The following is a 27,231-nucleotide window of genomic DNA, read 5'->3' as shown; positions in this document are numbered from 1 at the left end:
CACTCCCTCAGTACTGCTCCTCCAACAGTGCAGCACTCCTTCAGTACTGCCCCTCCGACAGTGAAGCACTCCTTCAGTACTGCCCCTCCAACAGTGCGGCGCTCCCTCAGTACTGTCCTTCCAACTGTGCAGCACTCCCTCAGTACTGCCCCTCCGACAGTGCAGCACTCCCTCAGTACTGCCCCTCCAACAGTGCGGCGCTCCCTCAGTACTGTCCCTCCAACAGTGCAGCACTCCCTCAGTACTGCCCCTCCGACAGTGCAGCACTCCCTCAGTACTGCCGCTCCGACAGTGCGGCATTTCCTCAGTACCGCCCCTCCGAAAGTGCAGCACTCCTTCAGTACTGCCACTCCAACAGTGCGGCGCTCCCTCAGTACTGTACCTCCGACTGTGCAGCGTTCCCTCAGTACTGCCCCTCCGACAGTGCAGCACTCCCTCAGTACTGCCCCTCCGACAATGCGGCGCTCCCTCAGTACTGTCCCTCCAACAGTGCAGCACTCCCTCAGTACTGCCCCTCCGACAGTGCAGCACTCCCTCAGTACTGCCGCTCCGACAGTGCGGCGTTTCCTCAGTACCGCCCCTCCGAAAGTGCAACGCTCCCTAAGTACTGCCCCTCCGACAGTGCAGCACTCCTTCAGTACTGCCCCTCCAACAGTGCGGCGCTCCCTCAGTACTGCACCTCCTACTGTGCAGCACTCCCTCAGTACTGCCCCCCTGACAGTGCAGCACTCCCTCAATACTGCCCCTCTGACAGTGCGGCGCTCTCTCGGTACTGCCCCTCCAACAATGCAATGCTCCCTTTGTACTGCCCCTCCCACAGTGCAGCGCTCCCTCGGTACTGCCCCTCCGACAGTGTGGCTCTCCCTCTGTAACGCCCATCCGACTGTGCAGCACTCCCTCAGTACTGCCCCTCCGACAGTGCAGCGCTCCCTCAGTACTGCCCCTCCGACAGTGCAGCACTCCCTATGTACCGCCCCTCTGACAGTGCGGCGCTCCCTAGGTACTGCCCCTCCGACAATGCAATGTTCCCTCAGTGCTGCCCCTCAGACAGTGTGGCGCTCCCTCAGTACTGCCTCTCTGACAGTGCAGCGCTCCCTCGGTGCTGCCCCTCCGACAGTGTGGCTCTCCCTCTGTAACGCCCATCCGACTCTGCAGCGTTCCTTCAGTACTGCCCCTGCGACAGTGCAGCACTCCCTCAGTACTGCCCCTCCGACAGTGCGACGCTTCCTCAGTACTGCCCTTCCAACAATGCAGCACTCACTCAGAACTGACCCTCCGACAGTGCGGCGTTCCCTCAGTACTGCCCCTCCAACAGTGCAGCGCTCCCTCATTACTACCCCTCCAACAGTGCAGCGCTCCCTCATTGTTGCCCCTCCGATAGTGCAGCACTCACTCATTACTGCCCTTCTGACAGTGCGGCGCTCCCTAGGTACTGCCCCTCCGACAATGCAATGTTCCCTCAGACTGCCCCTCCGACAATGTGGTGCTCACTCAGCATCGTCCCTCCAACAGTTCAGCACTCCCTCAGTACTGCCCCTCCGACAGTGCGGTGTTGCCTCAGTACTGCCCCTCCGACAGTGCAGCGCTCCCTCAGTACTCCCCCTCTTGACAGTGAGGCGCTTCCTGAGTACCGCCCCTCCGACAGTGCAGCACTCCCTCAGTACTGCCACTCCGACAGTGCAGCACTCCCTCAGTACTGCTCCTCCGACAGTGCAGCACTCCCTCAGTACTGCCCCTCCGACAGTGTGTTGCTCTCTCAGTACTGTCCCTCCAACAGTGCAGCACTCCCTCAGTACTTCCACTCCGATAGTGTAGCACTCCCTAAGTACTGCCCCTCTGACAGTGCAGCACTCACTCAGTACTGCCCCTCCGACAGTGCGGCGCTCCCTCAGTACTGTACCTCCAACTGTGCAGCACTCCCTCAGTACTTCCCCTCTGACAGTGCAGCACTCCCTCTGTACTGCCCCTCCGACAGTGCAGCGCTCCCTCAGTACTGCCCCTCCGACAATGCAATGCTCCCTCTGTACTGCCCCTCCCACAGTGCAGCGCTCCCTCGGTACTGCCCCTCCGACAGTGTGGCTCTCCCTATGTAACGCCCATCCGACTGTGCAGCGTTCCCTCAGTACTGCCCCTCCGACAGTGCAGCACTCCCTCAGTACTGCCCCTCCGACAGTGCGGCGCTCCCTCAGTCCTGTCCCTCCAACAGTGCAGCACTCCCTCAGTACTGCTCCTCCGACAGTGCAGCACTCCCTCAGTACTGCTCCTCTGACAGCACGGTGCTCCCTAGGTACTGTCCCTCCGACAGTGCGGCACTCCCTCAGTACTGCCCCTCTGACAGAGCTGCACTCTCTCAGTACTGCCTCTCCAACAGTGCGACGCTTCCTCAGTACTGCCCTTCCAACAATGCAGCACTCCCTCAGAACTGACCCTCCGACAGTGCAGCGCTCCCTCAGTACTGCCCCTCCAACAGTGCAGCGCTCCCTCATTACTGCCTCTCCAACAGTGCAGCGCTCCCTCATTGTTGCCCCTCCGACAGTGCAGCACTCCTTCAGTACTGACCCTCCGACAGTGCAGCACTCCCTCAGTACTGCCACTCCGACAGTGCAGCACTCCCTCAGTACTGCCCCTCTGACAGTGCAGCACTCACTCAGTACTGCCCCTCTGACAGTGCAGCACTCACTCAGTACTGCCCCTCCGACAGTGCGGCGTTTCCTCAGTACCGCCCCTCCGAAAGTGCAACGGTCCCTCAGTACTGCCCCTCCGACAGTGCAGCACTCCTTCAGTACTGCCCCTCCGACAGTGCGGCGCTCCCTCAGTACTGTCCCTCCAACTGTGCAGCACTCCCTCAGTACTGCCCCTCTGACAGTGCAGCACTCCCTCAATACTGCCCCTCCGACAGTGCGGCGCTCCCTCAGTACTGTCCCTCCAACAGTGCAGCACTCCCTCAGTACCACCCCTCCGACAGTGCGGCGCTCCCTCAGTACTGTCCCTCCAACAGTGCAGCACTCCCTCAGTACCACCCCTCTGACGGTGCGACGCTCCCTAGGTACTGCCTCGCCGACAATGCAATGTTCCCTCAGTACTGCCCCTCAGACAGTGTGGCGCTCCCTCAGTACTGCCCTTCCAACAGTGCAGCGCTCCCTCATTACTGCCCCTCCAACAGTGCAGCGCTCCCTCATTACTGCCCCTCCAACAGTGCAGCGCTCCCTCATTACTGCCCCTCCAACAGTGCAGCGTTCCTTCAGTACTGCCCCTCCGACAGAGCAGCACTCCCTCAGTACTGCCCCTCCGACAGTGCGACGCTTCCTCAGTACTGCCCTTCCAACAATGCAGCACTCCCTCAGAACTGACCCTCCGACAGTGCGGCGCTCCCTCGGTACTGCCCCTCCAACAGTGCAGCACTCCTTCACAACTACCCCTCCGACAGTGGGGCGCTCCCTCAGTACTGTCCCTCCAACTGTGCAGCACTCCCTCAGTACTGCCCCTCTGACAGTGCAGCACTCCCTCAGTACTGCCCCTCTGACATTGCGGCACTCTCTGGTACTGCCCCTCCGACAATGCAATGCTCTCTCTGTACTGCCCCTCCAACTGTGCGGCGCTCCCTCAGTACTGCCCCTCCGACAGTGCAGCGCTCCCTCAGTACTCCCCCTCCAACAGTGCAGCGCTCCCTCAGTACTACCCCTCCGACAGTGCAGCACTCCCTCAGTACTGACCCTCCTACTGTGCAGTGCTCTCTCAGTACTGCCCCTCCAAAAGTTCGGTGCTCCCTCAGTACTGCCTCTCTGACAGTGCAGCACTCCCTCAGTACTGCCCCTCCGACAGTGCGGCACTCGCTCAGTACTGCCCCTCCAACAGTGCAGCGCTCCCTCAGTACTCTCCCTCCGGCATTGCGGCACTCCCTCAGTACTGCACTGGAGTGTCAGTGCAGAATCTTGCGTATGGTTTAATCCCTCCCAGGCCCAAGTAGTGAATGTCTACAAATAATGTGAGGTTTGGGTGCATCTTAGGTGAACAATTATTTCCTCATCATGGTTCATCAGTAAACAACACGATCACATGGGAGCCGTATTTGTCTCTGCCATATTTCTAAACTCGCAAGATGAAACAAGAGACATTTCATTTTGGACAACCTGCCTTCGGTAATACGTGGAGTGAGTAAAGCTCTCTCTGCTCCACTGTGACACCAGACCCAGCTTTAGAAAAGCACCTCCTATTGCACCAGTGTGTTATTTTCCATTTCCTGCACCAGCCATCTTATGGTCTCTGAGAAATTTCCAGTTTAGTGACAATTTGCTTTCAGTGCTGTGGGCCCGTGTCCACTGAGAACTGGATTGAAATAGATTAATTTACCATATCCAGAGTCGTCAGTAGTTAAAGTAAAACCATAATCTGTCCATATTCTCAGTCAAGCGGTCCATGTTCGTGCTAAACAGAGTTTTCAACGGCCAAGAATATGTGGAGTTTCAGGCCTGAATGATGCTTTCTGAGTCCTTTTCCATCAGCTGTCATCTTAAAAAGGAGGAATAGACGATACTATAAATTTCAATTTCTAATGGGACAAATCCAATTATCAAGCCTTCAGGACCTGTCTTGCTATTTGTCATGAGAATGGATAAGGATTGGAAAGCCACATTTTTCCAAGAGTATCTCCAATTTCCTCCAAAAGCAGGCTCAATATTTTACTTCTCTATCCATGTTCACACACACACTCCAACATTCGTGCTTTCCCCTCAAGGGCTGTCCCTCAGACATCGGAAAAGGAAGTGAAATTTCTCAACTTGAGGATTGCAGATAACATCACAAGAATTCTTTCTCAAGAGCAGTTCACATTTATGTCACAGATAGAATTACAGCTTCAGGGTAATTTTGTCAGCGACAAAGGGAACAGCGGGCAAAAGAGTTGACCCAAAATGCAGCAAGATAAAGTTTGGAGGAAAAATGCAAAGTGCTGATATCTATGGCAGCAGATTGGAGAGCTTTCTGGTGATCCAGATAATAACTTAGAAAGCAGAAGCTGATATCAAACTCTTTTTTAGTCATTAAAGTTCAAAAACTAAAAGGGTGGTGGAGGCAGACTCAATCGTGGTTTTCAAAAGGGAGTTGGATAAGTACCTGAAGGAAATTAATATGCAGGGCTACGGGGAAAGGGCGGGAGAGTGGGACTGGCTGAGATGCTCTTGCAGAGAGCCGGCACGGGCTCAATGGGCCGAATGGCCTCTTTCTGTGCTATAATCGTTCAGTGATTCTAATTGTACCCTGGATATTAGATGTTTTATTTATTAACCTCCGCTCTGCCAAGGAAAAAGCCATTTTATAAAGAATGTACCTTGTTATGACCCACAACCAGTTCATGCAACCCTGCTCTAACCAGCACGCCTCTCGATGCCTGAGATGAAAAAATTAATTCATTAAACTCTTTTTGAAAACATCTGTTTAATCCAACAATGTTTCAAAGGAAGTAGTTACGAACCACGTAAAGTATAATTCCGAAAAAGAACCGAATGATCCAGAAACACATTTTTTTCAGAAGGACGAAATTCATGTTCAGGTTTGCTTTGTTCATTCGGCATTTGCGACATTCTGAGAACGGCACAAGTTCTGGCTACACGCACGGCAGTAAATAGTTAATACATAATTCATCCAAATATGTAGGTCAACCAGGTCAGACTGGGAGGAAGCCTGCATCTTTTGTTGGAACCAATTGTGTGGTTGCTATTGCGGCCTTTCACACAGGGACAGAGGATGGACAGTGAAGCTAAATAAAGCATTTCAGCCACAGTGAAGCCACACCTGGCTTAAATGATGCTAGTTGTCCACTCTTAACCTATCCCTAACCCTAACCCTATCCCAAACTCGAACCCTAACCCTATCCCTATCTCCAACCCTAACCCTAACCCTAACCCTATCCCAAACTCGAACCCAAACCCATCCCTATCTCCAACCCTAACCCTAACCCTAACCCTATCCCAAACTCGAACCCAAACCCATCCCTATCCCTATCTCCAACCCTAACCCTAATCCTAACCCTAACCCTATCCCTAACTCGAACCCTAACCCTATCTCTAACCCGAGCCCTAACCCTAACCCTATCCCTAATCCTAACCCTATCCTTAACCCTAACCCTAATTCTAACCCTAACCCTAAATGCAATGTCCACTCCTAGTGTGGAAAAGCAGCTGCAGGCAGTGACAGTTTTACACTGGTGATGGCTTCCCCAAGAATATTTATCCAGTGGGATTTGACATCCCCTGTTTGAATTGGGTGCTCAAGTGCACATACAAAGAAAGTCTTGCATTTATATAGCGCTGTTCATTCCTCAGGATGTCCCAAAGCACTTTACAACCAATTAAATACTTTTTTGGAGTGTAGTCACTGTTGTAATGTGGGAAACGCAGCAGCCAATTTGCGCACAGCAAGCTCCCACAAACGGCAATGTGATAATGACCAGAGAATCTGATTTTGTTATGTTGATTGAGGGATAAATATTGGCCAGGACACCGGGGATAACTCCCCTGCTCTTCTTCAAAATAGTGCCATGGGATCTTTTACATCCACCCAAGAGTGAAGACAGGCCTTGGTTTAACGTCTCATCTGAAAGACGGCACCTCCGACAGTGTAGCACTCCCTCAGCACTGCACTGAAGTGTCAGCCTAGATTTTTGTGCTCAAGTCTCTGGAGTGGGACTTGAACCCACAACCTTCTGACTCAGAGGTAAGAGTGCTACCCACTGAGCCACGGCTGACACTATAGACTGACATACAGAATAGACTGTCAGTCAAAGTAGTTAATGCTGAGTTGCCTGATACCTTGACGTCTAAGTGTTGATTTATCTTCTGGAGACAGTGAGAAAATAAACTTTCCAGAATCCTTGCTCAAGAATGGGTTGCTTAGAATCCATAAAATGCAGATTATACATTGTCTGTGGAAGGCAGCAGCTTGAAGGGCAGACTGTATATATATAGAACAAGGAAAGTCAAGAAGTTACAACACAGAAATAGGCCATTAGTCGGGCACTTGTTACTCCGGAAACTGTTGCAATAAGAATCAGTGCCTTCAGAGGAGTTGTAGGAGAGAAAATCAGAGTGGGGGAGGAAGCAACAGTTCAATGTTCAATTTATTATCATCACTGTCTTGTAATGCGCACTTAGTTCAGTTCCGACTCACTCGTCTCATTACTTTCCTTTCTGTTGTGTTTTGCACTAGGGCCTTGGAATTGCAGTTGCTGCAGTGACCTTGTGGACCTGCTTCAGTGATGACTTAATTGTTATCCACAATATCACTATTGAAACCAACCGATACACTAGATTTCATGATCTCGGTGAGTTAACGCAGACAGCTGAAAAACAGAGACCCTCTCCACACTGACAAAGACGCTTCTTCAATCCTGGTGAATACACAGCCTGCGAATGCATCACAGTTCTGTGTCAGGACTATATACACACCAGAATTTAGTTAAAATAATGAGCTGACAATAATATTAGTACCTTAACCCACTTAATTATTCATTCTCAGTAGAAGCTAAATTAAAACGAAACTGAAATATTATGACCTATAATGTGAGTTGAGCTGACAGAGGTCAATGTGCGATAGTCCAATAATAGACACTGCTAGGAATCACGACATTTCAACACAATGGGGAAATATAGACTTTTAACATAAAGTAAACTGTCCACTGGAACTCTATTATGTGAGCAAATGTGAGTAAGATATTCTCTTTCATAACTGGGACCCGAGTTCAAATGGAACTCATGAACATGGAATGAAAGTCTTTCTGTCTGCTGGCAATAAGGGTCCAACATGGAATGGGTAGCAACGCAACAACAACTTGAATTTATATAGTGCCTTTAATGTCAAGAAACATCCCAAAGAGCTTCACAGAAGCACAATCAGACAAAAATCAGCACCAAGCCAAAGAAGAAAATATTAGGATGGGTGACTAAAATTTTGGTCAAAGAAGTGGGTTTTAAGGGCGAATCCTAAAAGGAGAGATAGGTAGAAAGATTTAAGGAGCAAGTTCCAGAGCTTGAAGGCACGACCGCCAATGTTGGAGCAAATGGAGTGGTGGTTGCACAAGAAGCGGGAATTGGAGGAATGCATAGATCTCAGAGGGTTGTAACCTGGAGAAGGTTGCAGAGACACATATGGGACTTAACATGAGGATGAGAATTTTAAATTGACACCGTTTGGGGCCAAGGAGCCAATGTCAGGAAGAACAACACCGATGGGTTAGCCTTTGAGACTGTGACAAATGTAAACTATCCCTCATTGTCCTTCTCAACTAGTCTGCAGCCTTTGACATTCCATCCTCCTCCAACGCCTCTCCACCATTGTCCAGCTGGGTGGGACTGCACTCACCTCGTTCCATTCTTATCTATTTAATCATAGCCAGAGATTCACCTGCAACGGCTTCTCTTCCCACCCCACATCGTTACCTCTGGTGTGCCCCAAGGATCTATCCTGGGTCCCCTCCTATTTCTCATCTGCATGCTGCCCCTTGGCGACATCACCCGAAAACACGGCGTCAGTTTCCACATGTACGCTGATGACACCCAGCTCTACCTCACCACCACGTCCCTCGATCACTCCACGGACTCTAAATTGTCAGACTGCTTGTCCGACATCCAGTTCTGGATGAGAAGGAATTTTCTCCAATTAAATATTGGGAATTCTGAAGCCATTGTTTTCGGTCCCTGCCTCAAACTCCGTTCCCTAGCCACTGACTCCATCCCTCTCCCCAACATCTGTCTGAGGCTGAACCAGGCTGTTCGCAACCTTGGTGCCTAGTTCCTCCTCCATCTCTGCCCTTGCCTCAGTTCATTTGGTGCTGAAGCCTTCATCCATACCTTTGCTACCTCTAGACCTGACTATTCCAATGGACTCCTGGCTGGCCTCCCACGTTGCTCGCTGCCCTTCACTGGCTCCTGGTTAAGCAACGCCTCGATTTTAAAATTCCCATCCTTGTTTTCAAATCCTTCCATGGCCTCGCTCCTCCCTAGCTCTGCAATCTCCTCCAGCCCCTCAACCCCACGAGATATCTGCGCTCCTCTAATTCTGCATCTTGATTATAATCGCTCAACCATTGGTGGCCATGCCTTCTGTTGCCTGGGTCCTAAGCTCTGGAATTTCCTCCCTAAACCTCTCTGTCTCTCTACCTCTTGTTCCTCCTTTAAGAAGCTGCTTAAAACCCACCTCTTTGATTAAGCTTTTGGTCATCTGCTCTGGTGTCAAATTTTTGTCATAATCCTTCTGCGAAGTGCCTTGGGACATTTTACTATGTTAAGGGTGCTATATAAATATAAGTTATTGTTATTAGCAGGACTTGGTGCAGTAGAGTCCTGGATAAGTTGAGGTTTACGAAAAGGGGAGTATGGGAGACCAACCAGAAGAGTATTGAAAAAGTCATCTTTGGGGGTTATAGTGCTAAATTGGGACCAGTTTTTGCCCTGTGAGGCTATGCCCACTATGGACTGGACCGAGACCTCCCAATCACATTTCACATCGGAGCCTCGCAGCCAATGGGCAAAAGGGAAGTGCATCCCAGCAGTCCGGCCGAGACCGGAATCCAGTTCCTGCAGGTCTTTAATCCACTGCTCCCGACGGAGACCTGCATTCAGATTGGACAATACAAACAACAGTCCTTTCACCCGGGTTTATGTCCAAATAAGATCGAGGCGTAATTGTTGGGGAAGGTGACAAGGTGGAGAACAAACCAAACTCAAGAGATGATCCGACTTTCTCATTTCAGGTTGAAACACAATCTCAAAGGGCTAAACATTCCGTTGCGCCCTGTTTGGGGTCGGTAATAGCCAGGCACTGAAGTCTCGCCTCTCGCGAGAAATTGGGGTTACCTCCCCCGAAAGGCACTGGAGCACAAAATCAAGTCTGGGGGCGGGAGCAGGCGGGCGCCTCGGGAGCGGGGCTCACGGCTCAGCGGCGCTACGTACTGGGCCGCGTGGCACCGCCGCGTGCGAGGGGCTTTTCCCGGAGTTAAAGGGAAGGGCTCAAGCTGCACACCCTGCATTAACGGAAGGGTCCGACGTGGACCACCGGGGAGCGGCAGTGCTGCGCCATCGGCCCTTAGCGGCTACGTTTGCGCACAAGCAAAACAGCCAGCTTTTTTTTTTACAAACAGCAGCCCACGTCCTCCTTTAACTTTCGCCCCGCTAGCGGCCAGCCGCCCGGTTCGCTGTCATCGCCCGGCACAGCTTCAGCGGGCGATAACCAATTTAGGGTCCGGGGCGCTAATGGAGCGCTGTGCACGATGATGTTATCCGCATCGCCGGTGCAGCGGAGCGGGGCGCTATGTGTTACCGCCACCGCTAAACCCCCGCCGAATTTGGCGGGAGTCGTTAGCGGCACCACGCCCGGTTGTTCGCGCCCCGCTAGCGCCAACGGGAGCCGCAAATAACCCGAACGTTTCCCCCAAACTCTTTCATTTTCAGTTTGTGTGTATAATCAGTGTTCACATTTGGCGCTCTGTCACCGAGCTCCGTCAGGTCAGATGTCAAGTAAACTTCCTCTGCACCAGGGGATATCCCAATGATGGGATCGGGGCTCCTCCCCTCCATATCCTGCCCATATCCCACCACACGCTGCTGCTGCTTCAAGTGACTGACACTTGGTGGGTTGGAATTTTCAAAATATCAAGAATTCCCATCCATAATATGCAGGGGTGTCCACTAGGAAGTTGGGGATGGGAGCTCATTTTTTCCCACCTCTGTGAAGCACCTTGGGAGGATTTTCTATGTTAACGTTGCTATACAAATACAAGCTGTTACTTATTCACAATCTCAGAGCGATCATAGGAACGGAAAATTGTCACAGTCGTGCAGTGTGGGTCTGTCTTGTGAGGTTGGGGCTGAGGTGCATTGTTGGAGAAAGCTTTCCTTTGCATTTAATCGTGCTGCACCTTGCCTGGTCGTGCTTGATGGGGCAGCAGAGAGAGCTTTACTCTGTGTCTAACTTATGCTGTGCCGAATGGGACAGTGTAGAAAGAGCTTTACTCTGCACCCAACTGTACTTGAGCTGATCAGGAAGTGCTCGATGTTGAAGGTACCTGAAATAGAAAACGTTCTATTCCCCAGCAGTAACCTTGGTGACCCTCCTCTGCCTCTTCCCATAATTGTAAAGAAGTCATCAAAAGTATCCATGGGACAGCTCTGTACAACAACGTTCCGGAGTGGGATCACAGTTTGAAGAGAAAGGTGTTCGGTATAAAGTTTGTTTAGCTGCAAGTGTTCGAGTTCAGCTCAGGAAATTAGTTTGCAGCATTGCAGGCTGAAGCTCAAAGATAAGTGAGCCCCTGCTCAGTAGTAACAGCTTCAGCACAACAGGGTAAAAATGCCCATTTATCATGCCACGACTAAAATTGTACACTATCTTTTGTGCCCTGACACTATCTTTTCATCATAACGTCTTAAATTAAATAACCGGCGAATTATTGAAGCAGTTACGGACGACTCAGTGACTTGGCGAAATCGAACAAACTATGGTCTGGTGACTTTTCTTCACCAGTTAAATTCCTGTTCAGCTAAATTGCACCAGTCACAGAAATTCTCCCGGGTACAGGGAGCCACATGGAGGGTGCTTTCATCATACTTTGTATCGATACAGATACTGCTGGAATCAGCGAGATGTAGCACTGCCCCTGCATGAAATACTTTCGCAATCCTATGGAAGATAAATACTCTCATATCTAATGAGGCACAGTCTCATACTGTCACAGAAACATTCTCATCGTCCTGTATAATAGAAATGTTCCCGGAGCCAGCAAAGAATGGAATCAGCCCAGTTGCTGAGTTCAAATGTTATATAATACACGAGACTGTATTTCCCTGCGTATAAAATCAGATACAAAAAAGGTAAATCCTGAACTATTAATCACATGGCATAGTGCCACATAATGTAGAGCATCTTCCCGTCGTGAATACCTCAGCAACAGCCTTAAAGGGACAGGCCAGGTTAGCAGCTGAACATCACAACCATGCTGCAGACTCTGGGTTTCCACTGTGAATGCCATGGAAGATCAGCGAGTATATAACCAGCAGGAGGCGCTACATACAGAATTACTCGCGTGGAGCTTCCAAAGTCACTCTGTGGTCCAAAACTGTCAATATGCTGCTCCTTGTCGAATATTCCAGCCTCGATATTAACATACCAACTCCAGCCCATGTAATACTCTCTTTGCGTAACATTCAGCCTGTATGAAAGTCTTTCTGCATCACATACTCAATCCGTGCAATTTCTGACTGTATAACACACCCAACCTGTGTGATGCTCTTTCTGTACCATACTCCTATGTGATTTATTTCTCTCTCAATCTCTCGCTCTCTCTACCTGTGTAACACAATCCAAGCTCATTTCTCTCTGGCCGTATAAAGCTCTCGCTGCAACAGGCCAGTTTTTCCCCTCTCTGTCACGCTCTCTCCATACAACACATTCCATCCTCTGTAACGTTCTGTCCCTGATGCACTTGGCCCATATAAGACTCTTTCTCTAACACACTGCGGTGCGTATGATTTCTATGCAACACTGTGTTTTGTTGTGTGACAATTTGCTGTGTAACCCATTCCAGTTTTTGTCATATTCTCTATGTACTACACTCTCCAGCCTGTTGAATACTTTCAGTGGAACTCTCTCCTAGTGTCTGTCCCCTGACAGGGTTAAACAGTGTGACTGGGAGCGCACAGTACGTTATCTGAGGGGCCCTCTGCTATCTCTCACTGACCATGCTATGTACTGCTTCTACTATCAGCAACTGACAGTCAGCAACAAAAATCACCCGGCTTATTTTTCTTGCTTCAAGTCAATAGTTCCTGTAAGTTTTGAGAAGAGCTGGGAGAGCTGGTGCTGTGTGTGTGTCCTGAACTGTTCACTCCTCATCCTTCTTTCCAAGTCCCTCCTCGCCCCTCCCTATCTCTAATCTCCTTCCACCTCACAACCCCCCCGAGATATCTGCACTCCTCAAATTCTGCCCTCGTGAGCATCCCAGATTATGACCACTCAACCATCGGTGGCCGTGTCTTCAGCTGCCTGGGCCCCAAGCTCTGGAACTCCCTCCCTAAACCTCTCCGCCTCTCTTTCCTCCTTCAAGACACTCCTTAAAACCTACCTCTTTGACCAAGCTTTTGGTCACCTTATCTGGCTCAGCATCAAATTTATCTTTTTGTCTTTTAACACTCCTGTGAAGCGCATTAAGACATATTACTATGTTAAAGGCACTATATAAATACAAGTTGTTGTTGGTTCTCTGTTATGTATGTAATAAAGGTACAAACTGAGTATTGTTTAACTGAACAAGGTACAACCTTGTTCTGCTTTATTTAGGCCCAAAGTGCCTGACTCACAAAATGGCTGGCCTTTTATACCAGAGCAGCACCATGTGCATGCTGCTCAGTAGCCTCCAACAATGACACCATCTGGTGGCAACAAGCAGCATGTACATACATGACAATACCCTCCTCTGAGATCTTATCACGGTCTTTCACAGGTTGAGACAGTCCGGTGCTTTACATTCCCTGGTTGACCGTCTCAGTTCGATTCTGGCCTTGGGTGAATGTGCGGAGTCTGTTGTGGCTGGTGGCTGGATGGCTGACTTGTTAGGGGTGGCAGTGGCCATGTCAGGAATTGCTAGTCCATTTTAATTGAACAGGTCCGTGATGGAAATTCCGCGTTCATTGATGACCCTTGAGTCCACTGGAGGCTGCTGGTCGGTTGGTTGGTCGTCGACGGTTTCTTCGTCCGACTGCTCTGGTTCGTCTGTGTGCCTCAGCTTTGTCTGATCCATGTGTTTCCTGCAAGTTTGCCCATTCTTGCCCAATACTCTGTTGCCCTCCTTGGCCATGACCGTACCAGCGATCCATTTGGGACCCTGACCATAATTCAACACATATACAGGATCATTAACAGAAATCTCGTGTGACACAGTTGCGTGATCGTGGTACCCTTGTTGACTCTGTCTTCTGTATTCAATATGATTATTTAAATCCGGGTGTACCAGAGATAGCTTGGTCTTAAGACCTCTTTTCATCATGAGTTCAGCAGGCAAGACCCCTGCGAGTGTGTGGGGGTCTTGTCCTGTAAATCAGCAGTATGCAAGACAAGTGGGTCTGCAGTGACCCTTGGGTTACTCTCCTCATGCTTTGCTTGATAATTTCTACTGCATGTTCAGCTTGCCCGTTGGACGGAGGCTTGAATGGTGCTGACCTTACATGTTTTATGCCGTTAAGTTTTACAAACTCCTGAAACTCCTGACTGGTGAAGCATGACCCATTGTCGCTCACCACTATGTCAGGCAGACCATGTGTCGCGAACATGACATTGAGATTCTCTATGGTTGCCATGGACGTACTGGATGACATGATTATGCATTCTATCCACTTCAAATAAGCATCCACCACCACAAAAACATCTTGCTCAGGAAGGGACCTGCAAAATCTATATGGATCCTGGACTAAGGTTTGGATGGTCATGACCACAGACTCAGCGGCGATTCTGCTGGTGCTTTGTTGAGCTGCATGCAGGTGTTGCACTGATGCACGCATGCTTCCAGCTCAGAATCAATTCCTGGCCACCATACATGGGACCTGGTGATTGCCTTCATCATCACTATACCAGGATGTGTGCTGTGTAACTCACGCACAAACTTCTCTCTCCCTTTCTTAGGCATTATAACACGATTGCCCCACAACATGCAATCTGCTTGAATAGACAGTTCGTCCTTGCGACGAATGTACGGTTTGGACTCTTCGCACATTTACTTAGGTACGGCAGACCAATCCCCTTTGAGGATGCAATCCTTTACCACCGATAATATCGGGTCCTGGTTGGTCCAGGTCTTAACTTGTTGAGCCGTGACAGGGGTACCTTCACTCTCAAAAGCATCCATGATTAATATTAAATCTGCCGGTTGTAGCATTTCCACCTCTGGTGTGGGCAATGGCAACCGGCTCAAAGCATCAGCACAATTCTCTGTGCCAAGTGTGCGGTGAATGACATAATCATAGGCAGATAATGTCAGCGCCCATCTTTGGATGCAGGATGAAGCATTGGTGTTGATACCTTTGCTCTCGAAAAACAACAAAATGAGCGGCTTGTGATCGATCTCTAATTCAAACCTCAGACCGAACAGGTATCTTTTTAACACCGTACACACACACTAAAGCTTCTTTTTCTACCATACTGTAAGCTCTTTCCGCTTTAGAAAAACTTTTGGATGCATACGCGACAGGTTGAAGTTTCCCCGACTCATTGGCTTGTTGTAACACGCAACCAATTCCATATAACGATGCGTCACAGGCCGAAACTAAACGTTTACATGGGTCATAATGTACCAGCAGCTTGTTCGAGCAAAGCAGATTGGTGGCTTTCTCGAAAGCTCTGTCTTGCGATGCGCCCCACACCCAGTTGTTGTCTTTTCTCAATAGCATGTGCAGTGGTTCAAGTAAGGTGCTCAATTTAGGTAGGAAGTTACCAAAGTAGTTGAGTCGATCCAGGAATGAACGCAGCTCCGTCACGTTCTGCGGCTTGGGTGCATTCTTGATGGCTTTGGTTTTCACATCAGTAGGTCTGATGCCATCAGCGGCAATTTTCCTCCCGAGGAATTCGACCTCCGGTACCATGAAGACGCACTTCAGGCGCTTAAGTCTGAGTCCCACTGTCCAAATGCAGTAGAACCTCTTCCAGGTTATTCAAATGTTTCTTGGAGTCACAATCAATGATCAGGATGTCATCTTGGAACACGACGGTTCTGGGAACGGACTTCAGTAGACTTTCCATATTCCTCTGGAATATTGCTGCAGCCGAGCGAATTCCAAACGGGCATCTGTGGTAAATAAACAGTCCTTTGTGCATGTTAATGCACATACGTCTCTTCGACATCTCGACCAACTCCTGCATCATATAGGCCAACGTCAAGTCCAGTTTTGTGAACGACTTCCCTCTGGCTAGCGTCGCAAACAAGTCATCAGCCTTTGGTAACGGGTACTGATCTTGTTTCGAAACCCTGTTGATTGTAGCCTTGTAGTCTCCACAGATTCTGACTGTGCCATCACTTTTCAGCACAGGAACAATGGGGCTGGCCCATTCATTAAATTCGACCTGTGATATGGAGTCTGTCCAGTTCAATTTCGACCTTCTCCCTCATCACATACGACACTGCCCGAGCTTTATGATGGACGGGTCTTACATCAGAGTCCACGTGGATCTGCACCTTGGTTCCCGTGAAGTTGCTGATACCCAGTTCGAACAGCGAGGGGAACTTGCTCAATACTTGGGCACATGTGTCTTCCTCCAACAACAACGTCTTTATGTCGTTCCAGTCGCATTTGATTTTCTCCAACCAGCTCCTGCTGAGCAGCGTTGGACCATTGCCTGGAACAATCCACAGCGGTAACTCGTGAACCGCACCGTTATACGACACATTAATTTGTGCACTGCCAATCACCTTTATCAGTTCTTTGGTGTACGTGCGCAGCTTGGCATTAACAGAGCTCAGCCTGGGCCTCACAGTCTTAGTATGCCACAGCTTATTAAATGCCCTCTCGTTCATGATCGATCGACTCGCCCCCGTGTCCAGTTCCATCGATACCGGTATCCCGTTAAACTTCACATTAATCAAAATTGGTTTACTCTTGGTTATGAAAAAGTACAGTCCATATACTTCCTCCTCTGGCATCTCGGATTGCGTATCCGGATCCGCGCTAGTCTGACTCTCATCCTCCACGTGGTGTGTCGCAGCACGCTTGCTCATCTGCAGACACTGGCGCTGGAGATGCCCCACTCTCAGACAGCCTTTGCAACTATATTGCTTAAATCAGCACTGCTGGTGCCGATGATTTCCCCCACAATGCCAACATGGAGAAGTCGGATACATTCCCGCTGGCGGACTTTGGGCAGCCATAGGTTTTGCGAAGGTAGCCGGATAGGCCCTGCCATGTGCCGCTCTGCCGAACCAATCGCATTTACAGTACTACCCGAGGTTCGGTTCTTCACCGATATTTGCTTTAGATTCCTGTCCTTTTTAAATCCACCTCCTCCACCGCCAGAAGTTTGTGCAGGATCACCTCATGGTTGATTCCGATAACAAAGAAGTCCCGCAGCATGTCTGCCAACACCGTTCCGAACTTTCACGGTCCCACTAGACGTCTCAGGTCGGCAACGAATTACGCTGCGCTCTGGCCCTCCGATCGAACGTGTGTATAAAACCTGTATCTCGAGATGATGATGTCGTCGTCTGGTTTGAGCTGCTCCCGTACCAATGTACACAACTCCTTGTACATTTTCTCTGTTGGATCACTCGGCATGAGTAGATTCTTTATCAGACCGTAGATCTTTGAACCGCACACAGTGAGGAACATGGCCCGGCGCCAATCTGCATCGTCGACCCCCTTCATTTTGTTGGCCACGAAGTACTGGTTCAAACGGCTCACAAAGTCTGCCCAATCTTCTCCCTCCACGAATCGCTCTAAAAATACAATCATGCTCATTTTGCAAACAAAGGTTCTTGTATTCTCATCGCCAAATGTTATGTATGCAATAAAGGTTCAAACTGAGTACTGTTTAACTGAACAAGGTACAACTTTGGCTCTGCTTTATTTAAACCCAAAGTGCCTGACTCACAAAATGGCTGGCCTTTTATACCAGAGCAGCACCATGTGCGTGCTGCTCAGTGGCCTCCAACGATGACACCATCTGGTGGCTACAAACAGCATGTACATACATGGCACTTTCCAAACAGTGAAACCTTCCTCTCTAACTGTGACTGTGAAAGTGGGAGATTCACATTGAAGTGGAATAACTTGTTTAAACAGGAAATTCTGGCTCTCCGAGCGACCATGGGGTGGATGTACTGTGTTGTGTGGGACTGAACCATGTAAACCAGGAAGGTGCCAGAGCCAGTGTTTCTCCCATGGGCGATCAGGTAGTATACAAGCCGCAGAATGTGCTACAGTGTGCTTCAATGAAGGAACACACATAGGGGTTCAGATATCAATGATACATACCACTCTGTTTCAAACCCATCAAAACATTGCTGCATTGTAGAATACTCCAGCCCATGTAATACTCTCTCTGTATAACACACTCAATCTGTACTGAGTATCCTGATCCCAGTTGGAGCAGTGCCCTGGGATATCCAGCCACTCCTGCTGCACAGTGCGCAGGTCTGCATGTAGAGCTCCACGGTTATCCCTTTGATGGTCAAACAGCCACCTAACACTTACAATCCAGGCTCCTGAACAATGATCACTTGCTGGAGGTACTGGAGAGTAGCTGAACCCCTGTGGAACTGAACCCCAACAATAGTCAGCATCTTCAACGGTAAATAGGGGGAGCGGGAGAAACTGGGACATTGCAGTGGAAATGTCATGTGAGGAAGGCACAGGGGCCACCGAGACAGAAGTGGGCCCCCCACTGTGGGGAGGTGGAAGCTGGGGAAATGACCTTGACCCTCGGAGATAAAGTACGTTTTTGTTCCTGAATCGGCCCCTCTACAGAGGGACCAAGGAGGAGACTCCATGGGAATTCTGGGGTGACCTCAGCTCTTCCCCCTCCCTGGATGGCAGCCAGGCATGGAATTTCCTGGTAGCACGGGGCAGGCAGTTGCCAGAGATGCCTCCGGTGCTAATTTCATTCCCTCTCGCTGACCCCACATAATCTGATGGGATCAGTGCTGGAGAACACAAACAGGCCTAGGTCTGGCCATAGAGAAAGAAGATTATGCCTACTTTATACAGTGGTTCAGCACTCCCTGTGCTGGCCTTGCTATCTATTGTAGACATGCAACAGTACCTAATCCGACAGCGTTCTGTGGCTTCTTTGGGTCAGATTGCCAACACATGTTAAATTAGGGGGCATTTATTGCTGTATGCTCAAGACTACTGGTAAATGAATTAACGCTGGCCAAACTCATTTCCTTGTGGGACCCTTACAGACAGTAGACAAGCAGTGACTCAGCCGACCATTCTTGGTTAGATTTGAACAGGTCGCAAAGGTTAAAGGCCAGTATTGAACCTGCTCCCTGCTATGCATGTTATCAATGACTAAAGATGGTGACACTTTAGTGTGAGCAGCACTGACCAATCTGTCACAGGGTAAGGGTGATTGTGTTCTGTGTCTGTCCCCACAGCTGTGTACACTGGCCTGTCCAGCAGCATCTTTCTCGCTCTCCTTGGAATTATCTGTCTGATTGGGATTGTGAAAGAATCGGAATACTTGCTCAGTGTGGTAAGTAGCACATGGTTTGGAATATATCACGCAGGGTCGGAGGGCATTATTCAGGCAACAGTGGACGCCACATAAAGTTGTTGTGCACGGGCTGTTCCAGTGGTGTATTGGTTGTCTTGCTGGTCACTACAATAATTCACAGCCCTGCTTCTCAAATGTGGCCACAGTCCCCAAAGGTTTAGGAACGGACAGTAGCTGTTTATAAAAACCTTAATGTGTGCAAGATGCTAATGAGCACGATTGGATGTAAATATTTGCACGGGAAGACTTTGCAGGTTTAATGGCGAAGCTGAGCTTGCTCAGGTGATAGGAAAGATTTTTGTTTTAAAAAGGGAGAAACATATAAAAGGTGAGCTGAACTTGCGCCTGGAGCTTTGGGCTGACATAGTCTCAATGTGGGGCAGAAAAGGCTGTGAGCATTATCCTGTGCGTTGTGTGTTTATAAATCAAATTGCTAATGAGAAAATGATGCCCATTTTAAATGTTATTTGTTGGCATTTATGCAGACCTTCTGTTGCGAATGTTACTTTTTAAAATTCGGGACCTGACAGTTATGTGCAGAATGCCTCTGCACAGAATCACTCGGTGAATACTTGCGTTTCTGATCACCATCAGGCAGTCAGACTCAGCTCTGTGTTTCAGGCAACGATCTCACTGTTTGGTGTGTATATGCACATTCCGTGTGTGTCTGTCTTTCTCTTTCAGTCTTTCCTTGTTTCTCAGCTCATCCCAGCACCAGCATGGTCCCCGGGTCTCCCAGCAGCGTTATGTGCCACAGCCATCTCCCAGCACAGGCGCGTGTGGCCACCCAGACATTCTTTCAAATGGAGGTAGCTCCTAGTCACTTTGTATAGAAACACAGAAATTTACAGAGCAGAAGGAGACTATTTCGTCCCATCGTGTAGGAGGCTGAAGAAATAGAAAAGAATGAAAGAGTTTAGGGCCCATTCCCAACACCTATGCTCCCTCCAAGAAGGCCAGCTGGCCATGAGGAGACAGTCGATCAAAGCAGGAGAGGGACTACACCAGCAAGGGCAACCCACCTGAAGCAGCTAAAAACGAACAATAAAACCAGAAGTAGCATTAGTTGATGTAATCATGTGTCGCTGCTCAAGGTAAGCCACAGGAACCATGTACTAATGAATTTATCCAACGACTAAATATATGTTTTTGCCAGCATATGAAAACAAGCCCAAAGTACCAATATATTAACCTATAAGTCATCACAGAAACATAGAAACATAGAAAATAGGTGCAGGAGTAGGCCATTCGGCCCTGCTAGCCTGCAACGCCATTCAATGAGTTCATGGCTGAACATGCAACTTCAATATCCCATCATCATAGGCAGTCCCTCGAAATCGAGGAAGGCTTGCTTCCACTCTGAAAGTGAGTTCTCAGGTGGCTGAATAGTCCAATACGGGTATTACAGTCACTGTCACAGGTGGGACAGACAGTGGTTGAAGGAAAGGGTGGGTGGGGAGTCTGGTTTGCCGCATGCTCCTTCCACTGCCTGCGCCTGGTTTCTGCATGCTCTCGGCGACGAGACTCGAGGTGCTCAGCGCCCTCCCGGATGCTGTTCCTCCACTTAGGGCGGTCTTTGGCCAGGGATTCCCAGGTGTCAGTGGGGATGTTGCACTTTATCAGGGAGGCTTTGAGGGTGTCCTTGTAACGTTTCCTCTGCCTACCTGGGGATCACTTACCGTGTAGGAGTTCTGAGTAGAGTGCTTGCTTTGGGAGTCTTGTGTCAGGCATGCGGACTATGTGGCCTGCCCAGCGGAGCTGGTCAAGTGTGGTCAGTGCTTCGATGCTGGGGATAGAAAACATAGAAACATAAAAATAAGTGCAGGAGTAGGCCATTCGGCCCTTCGAGCCTGCACCACCATTCAATAAGATCATGGCTGATCATGCACCTCAGTACCCCTTTCCTGCTTTCTCTCCATACTCCTTGATCCCTTTAGCCGTAAGGGCCATATCTAACTCCCTTTTGAATATATCTAACGAACTGGCATCAACAACTCTCTGCGGTAGAGAATGCCACAGGTTCACAATTCTCTGAGTGAAGAAGTTTCTCCGGGAGGGCGCTGAGCACCTCGAGTCTCGTCGCCGAGAGCATGCAGAAACCAAGCGCAGGCAGCAGAAGGAGCATGCGGCAAACCAGAGTCCCCACCCACCCTTTCCTTCAACCACTGTCTGTCCCACCTGTGACAGAGACTGTAATACCCATATTGGACTGTTCAGCCACCTGAGAACTCACTTTCAGAGTGGAAGCAAGCCTTCCTCGATTTCGAGGGACTGCCTATGAGTGAAGAAGTTACCCCTTATCCTTAGACTGTGACCCCTGGTTCTGGACTTCCCCAACATTGGGAACATTCTTCCTGCATCTAACCTGTCCAGTCCCGTCAGAATTTTATATGTTTCTATGAGATCCCCTCTCATTCTTCTAAATTCCAGTGAATGTAAGCCTAGTCGATCCAGTCTTTCTTCATATGTCAGCCCTGCCATTCTGGGAATCAGTCTGGTGATCCTTCGCTGCACGAGGACGCTAATGTTGGTGCGTCTGTCCTCCCAGGGGATTTGTAGGATCTTGCCGAGACATCGTTGGTGGTATTTCTCCAGCGATTTGAGGTGTCTACTGTATATGGTCCACGTCTCTCAGCCATACAGGAGGGCGGGTATCATTACAGCCCTGTAGACCATGAGCTTGGTATGACTCCAAAAATAACACACATCTGCCCATAAACTTTTGGAAAATGAATTAAAAACCAAAATAAGACCACCAGTGTGAAAGGATCAGCAGGCTTCTATGTCATTTGCACCACATCCCCTCTGGACATCAGTTTCCCTTCCTTTGCTTACGCTGGGTAAAGAATACCAATTGTAACTTCAGGGAACCCAGGGCCACATTACATGATACGCACTTTGCGCTGGGCCCAGGTGACCTGCAGGAAGGTAGTGAGCACGCACTGAAAAACATCATTAATCTGAAAGTAAAATGTTAACAGTTGTAACAATTCCCCAATTGTTGACGAAACACTGGCGGGATTCATGTCAAAGATTGAAAAACAGAAGAGAATCCCAGGGAGTTTCAGCTGTCCCCTCACTGTGCAAGTTGTGCTGCAATTCAGTCACATCCCACCGGGGGGCAGTGAAAGCCTGGCCATTGACTGCATCTCCTGCCCAGGCTGCTCCAAAATGGAGGGCAGGAGGTTCCACTGGGGATTTTTTCAGCCCAATTCGCTCGAAATTAGCCAAACCGGTGTAAAAGATTGGAGAATTTTAAGTGCAAATGATGTTCAGCACAAATGGAGATTTTGCGATCTTTCTGGCTAGTTTACAAAGCATTGTGCCAGAAGCCTGTCCCGCCCCAGGATTGCATTAATCACCATGCGACTGCCCACTAATTGCGACTGCCCACTAATTGCGACTGCCCACTAATTGCGACTGCCCACTAATTGCGACTGCCCACTAATTGCACTCATTTGCGGGAGTTCGCGGAGGCTCTTAAAGCTTTTTTTTTGAAAGCACTAGGACACTAATAGGCACCCATTGAAAGCTTTTAAATATATATTTTCTTAATTCATTAAGAAACTGACACCAATGTAACCAGTAAACGGTTTGTATAATTGTTTGTGTCATTTTCAGTTATTTACAATCTGGTTACTCACAGGTGGTGGATTAGACACTCGCATTTAAAAGGTTACTTTTTGTGATCAGCCCATTTTCAGCCGTATTAATAAAACGGAACCAGGTTACCACTTAAATATAATCAAGGAATATATGTTTTAATGTATATATTTTTTTAATGTAAATATATTTTTTTAATAACGATCTAAATCGCTGCCCGATCGTGCTGGTTCCTGACTTTACATTCAGCAATATGCAAATGAGTTTGAGCAGTAACATGAGAAAAAGAATTACTTTTGCAAAGTCGCGCAGGTTGTGACGGATAAGTGACTCTGCCCGAAGCGGGGACTCCAGGTCGGAGAACGGATGTAGCCGCTGCTTAGGCACAGAGGAGAACATCTCACTTTAAACCACAGAGAATCAGCAACAGAAAAAGCTATATATATATCAGAACGCACAGGTAAATGCATTGTAGGTTTTATGAATGAAGGTTTAGGTTGGTAGCTAGTGTTTTTCTGCGTGTCAGACTGGCTCTCCAGTTGATTCACAATCCAGCTGCTCTATAACGACCCATTTATCTCTTAACTCAACTCAAAAATATCAAGCCTGGAACACAACACAATTTTGTTTCCAACTAATAATTATTTTGTTAAACTGTTTCTACATAGTTAATCATCAGAAACTGAACAATAACTTGATGTAGAATTCCAATAACTCATTTACTGAGTTCAATTTAAGGTAGAATAATTCAGTCTAGTTACACTGTCATAGTCGCAGCTGGTTTAACTCATCATCATCATCATCACCATCATCATCATAGGCAGTCCCTCGGAATCGAGGAAGACTTGCTTCCAATATTAGAATGTGTCCCTAGGTGGTCGAACAGTCCAATAAGAGAGCCACTGTCCCTGTCACAGGTGGGACAGATAGTCGTTGAGGGAAGGGGTGGGTGGGACAGGTTTGCCGCACGCTCCTTCCGCTGCCAGCACTTGATTTCTGCATGCTCTCGGTGATGAGACTCGAGGTGCTCAGCGCCCTCCCGGATGCACTTCCTCCACTTTGGGCGGTCTTTGGCCAGGGACTCCCAGGTGTCGGTGGGGATGTTGCACTTTATCAGGGAGGCTTTGACGGTGTCCCTGTAACGTTTCCTCTGCCCACCTTTGGCTCGTTTGCCATGAAGGAGTTCCGATTAGAGCGCTTGCTTTGGGAGTCTCGAGTCTGGCATGCGGACAATGTGGCCCGCCCAGCGGAGCTGATCAAGTGTGGTCAGTGCTTCAATGCTGGGGATGTTGGCCTGGCCGAGGACACTGATGTTGGTGCGGCTGTCCTCCCAGGGGATTTGTAGGATCTTGCGGAGGCATCGTTGGTGGTATTCCTCCAGCGACTTGAGGTGTCTGCTGTACATGGTCCATGGAAACATAGAAACATAGAAAATAGGTGCAGGAGTAGGCCATTCAGCCCTTTGAGCCTGCACCACCGTTCAATAAGATCATGGCTGATCATTCCCTCAGTACCCCTTTCCTGATTTTTCTCCATACCCCTTGATCACTTTAGCTGTAAGGGTCACATCTAACTCCCTCTTGAATATATCCAATGACCTGGCATCAACAACTCTCTGCGGTAGGGAATTCCACAGGTTAACAACTCTCTGAGTGAAGAAGTTTCTCCTCATCTCAGTCCTAAATGGCCTACCCCTTATCCTTAGACTGTGTCCCCTGGTTCTGGACTTCCCCAACATCGGGAACATTCTTCCTGCATCTAACCTGTTCCGTCCCGTCAGAATTTTATATGTTTCTATGAGATCCCCTCTCATCCTTCTAAACTCCAGTGAATAAATGCCCAGTCGGTCCAGTCTCTCCTCATATGTCAGTCCAGCCATCCTGGGAACCCATGCTGCACTCCCTCAATAGCAAGTGTAGTGCCCCTGCACCTTGCTACAAACTCACACGAGGCATAGATATATCAGACACGGTCACTCTGTGGCCTTCACCTTTATTGCCAGGACCAAGGAGTGCTGACCCTGGGTGGGACCTCCCCTTTTATACCTGGATTCCCAGGTGAGGAGTGTCTCATGCAAGTTCACCCCATGGTCAGGGTGTGCATTTCTAGGGTATAGTACAGTGTACATGAGTTACAGTTACATGACTATGTCATTGCAAGATGGTTAAATACATGACAGTGAGAACATCCTTCCTCAGATTAGGGGACCAAAACTGAACACAATATTCCAGATGAGGCCTCACTAAGGCCCTGTACAACTGCAGTAAGACCTCCCTGCTCCTATACTCAAATTCCCTAGCTATGAAGGCCAACATACCATTTGCCTTCTTCACCGCCTGCTGTACCTGCATGCCAAACTTTCAATGACTGATGTACCATGACACCCAGGTCTCATTGCACCTCCCCTTTTCCTAATCTACCACCATTCAGATAATATTCTGCCTTCATATTTTTGCCCCCAAAGTGGATAACCTCACATTTATTCGCATTATACTGCATCTGCCATGCATTTGCCCACTCACCTAACCTGTCCAAGTCACCCTGCAGCCTCTTAGCATCCTCCTCACAGCTCACACTGCCACCCAGTTTAGTGTCATCTGCAAACTTGGAGATATTACACTCAATTCCTTCATCCAAATCATTGATGTATATTGTAAATAGCTGGGGTCCTGAGCCCTGCGGCACTCCACTAGTCACTGCCTGCCATTCTGAAAAGTGTAAAGTCCTGTCCCCTCAGTACAGATTCACACGAGGCATGTAGTGAAGTCAAGGTCACTCTGGACCTGCACCTTTATTTCACAGCTCTGGAATGCTGCACTTGCCTGAGACCTGTCCTTATATACCTGTCTCTTGCAAGTGCACCCCTGGTGGTAAGGTATGCTGGTGGTTACAGGTCATATCTTATTACAGTCATGTATAGCATGTTAGGATACAGTTATATATATAATAATGTAAGATACATTACAAAAAGGACCCGGTTATCTCGACTCTGCTTTCTGACTGCCAACCAGTTCTCTATCCACGTCAGTACATTACCCCAATACCATGTGCTTTGATTTTGCACACCAATCTCCTGTGTGGGGCCATGTCAAAAGCCTTTTGAAAGTCCAAATACACCACATCCACTGATTCTCCCTTGTCCACTCTACTAGTTACATCCTCAAAAAATTCAGGAAGATTTGTCACGCATGATTTCCCTTTCATAAATCCATGCTGACTTGGACCGATCCTGTCACTGCTTTCCAAATGCACTGCTATTTCATCTTTAATAATTGATTCCAACATTTTCCCCACTACTGATGTCAGGCTAACCTGTCTATAATTCCCCATTTTCTCTTTCCCTCCTTTTTTAAAAAGTGGTGTTACATTAGCTACCCTCCAATCCATCGGAACTAATCCAGAGTCGATAGACTGTTGGAAAATGATCACCAATGCATCCATTATTTCTCGGGCCACTTCCTTAAGTACTCTGGGATGCAGTCCATCAGGCCCTGGGGATTTATCGGCCTTCAGTCCCATCAATTTCCCTAACACAATTTCCCACCTAATAAGGATATCCTTCAGTTCCTCCTTCTCACTAGACCCTCGTTCCCCTGTCTCTGAACCATACAGGAGGGCGGGTATTACTACAGCCCTGTAGACCATGAGCTTGGTGGTAGGTTGAGGGCCTGGTCTTCGAACACTCTCTTTTCCTCAGGCGGACGAAGGCTGCGATGGCGCACTGGAGGCGGTGTTGAATCTCTTCATCGATGCCTGCTCTTGTTGATAGGAGGCTCTCGAGATAAGGGAAGTGGTCCACGGTGTCCAGGGCCACGCCGTGGATCTTGATGACTGGAGGGCAGTGCTGTGTAGTGAGGACAGGCTGGTGGAGGACCTCTGTCTTATGGATGTTTAGCGTAAGGCCCATGCTTTCGTACGCCTCCGGTAAATACGTCGACTATGTCCTGGAGTTCAGCCTCTGTATGTGTGCAGACGCAGGCATGGTCCGCGTACTGTAGCTCGACGACAGAGATTAGGGTGGGTCTTGCACCTGGCCTGGTGTAAGTGTGATATTGTTGATATTCAACTTTGATCCTCGTCAAACTTACCCAGGTTCAGTTTGTAAAGTCTTAGAACGGGATTTTCGGGTCTTCTTCACTCCGTTTTCCGCCCCGGAGAGGCGGCAATGGCGGGGGTGAGGTGTTCTGGGCGGGCGGTCCGCCTCCAGCGCCCCACGGCGATCCTCGGCTCCGGTTTAGCGGTGGCGCGGAGCAGCACTGCCTGGAAGAGCTGCGCCCGGTGTGCAATGTCTCCGCTCGTGACACCGGCGTGAGTTTGAGCTCGCGCCCGACCCGTCCGCCCCGCAGCGCGCCCCGCAGTGACCGCCCGGGAAATCAGGGCGGT

General features: G+C 49.0%; 1 protein-coding gene across 1 annotated transcript in view; it reads left to right on the top strand.

Moving 5' to 3' along the window:
• LOC139280190 (tetraspanin-32-like) overlaps nt 1-27,231 on the top strand; it is a 141,516-nt gene that overhangs the window by 17,260 nt on the left and 97,025 nt on the right. Inside the window, exons 2-3 of the mRNA XM_070899771.1 lie at nt 7,204-7,318; nt 19,127-19,224. Coding sequence (XP_070755872.1) covers nt 7,204-7,318; nt 19,127-19,224 — 213 coding nt within the window. The remainder of the gene's footprint in view (nt 1-7,203; nt 7,319-19,126; nt 19,225-27,231) is intronic.

This window comes from Pristiophorus japonicus, chromosome 14 (genome assembly GCF_044704955.1).
Source record: "Pristiophorus japonicus isolate sPriJap1 chromosome 14, sPriJap1.hap1, whole genome shotgun sequence".
Lineage (NCBI taxonomy): Eukaryota > Metazoa > Chordata > Chondrichthyes > Pristiophoridae > Pristiophorus > Pristiophorus japonicus.
This window is presented reverse-complemented; position numbering and strand designations above follow the sequence as displayed.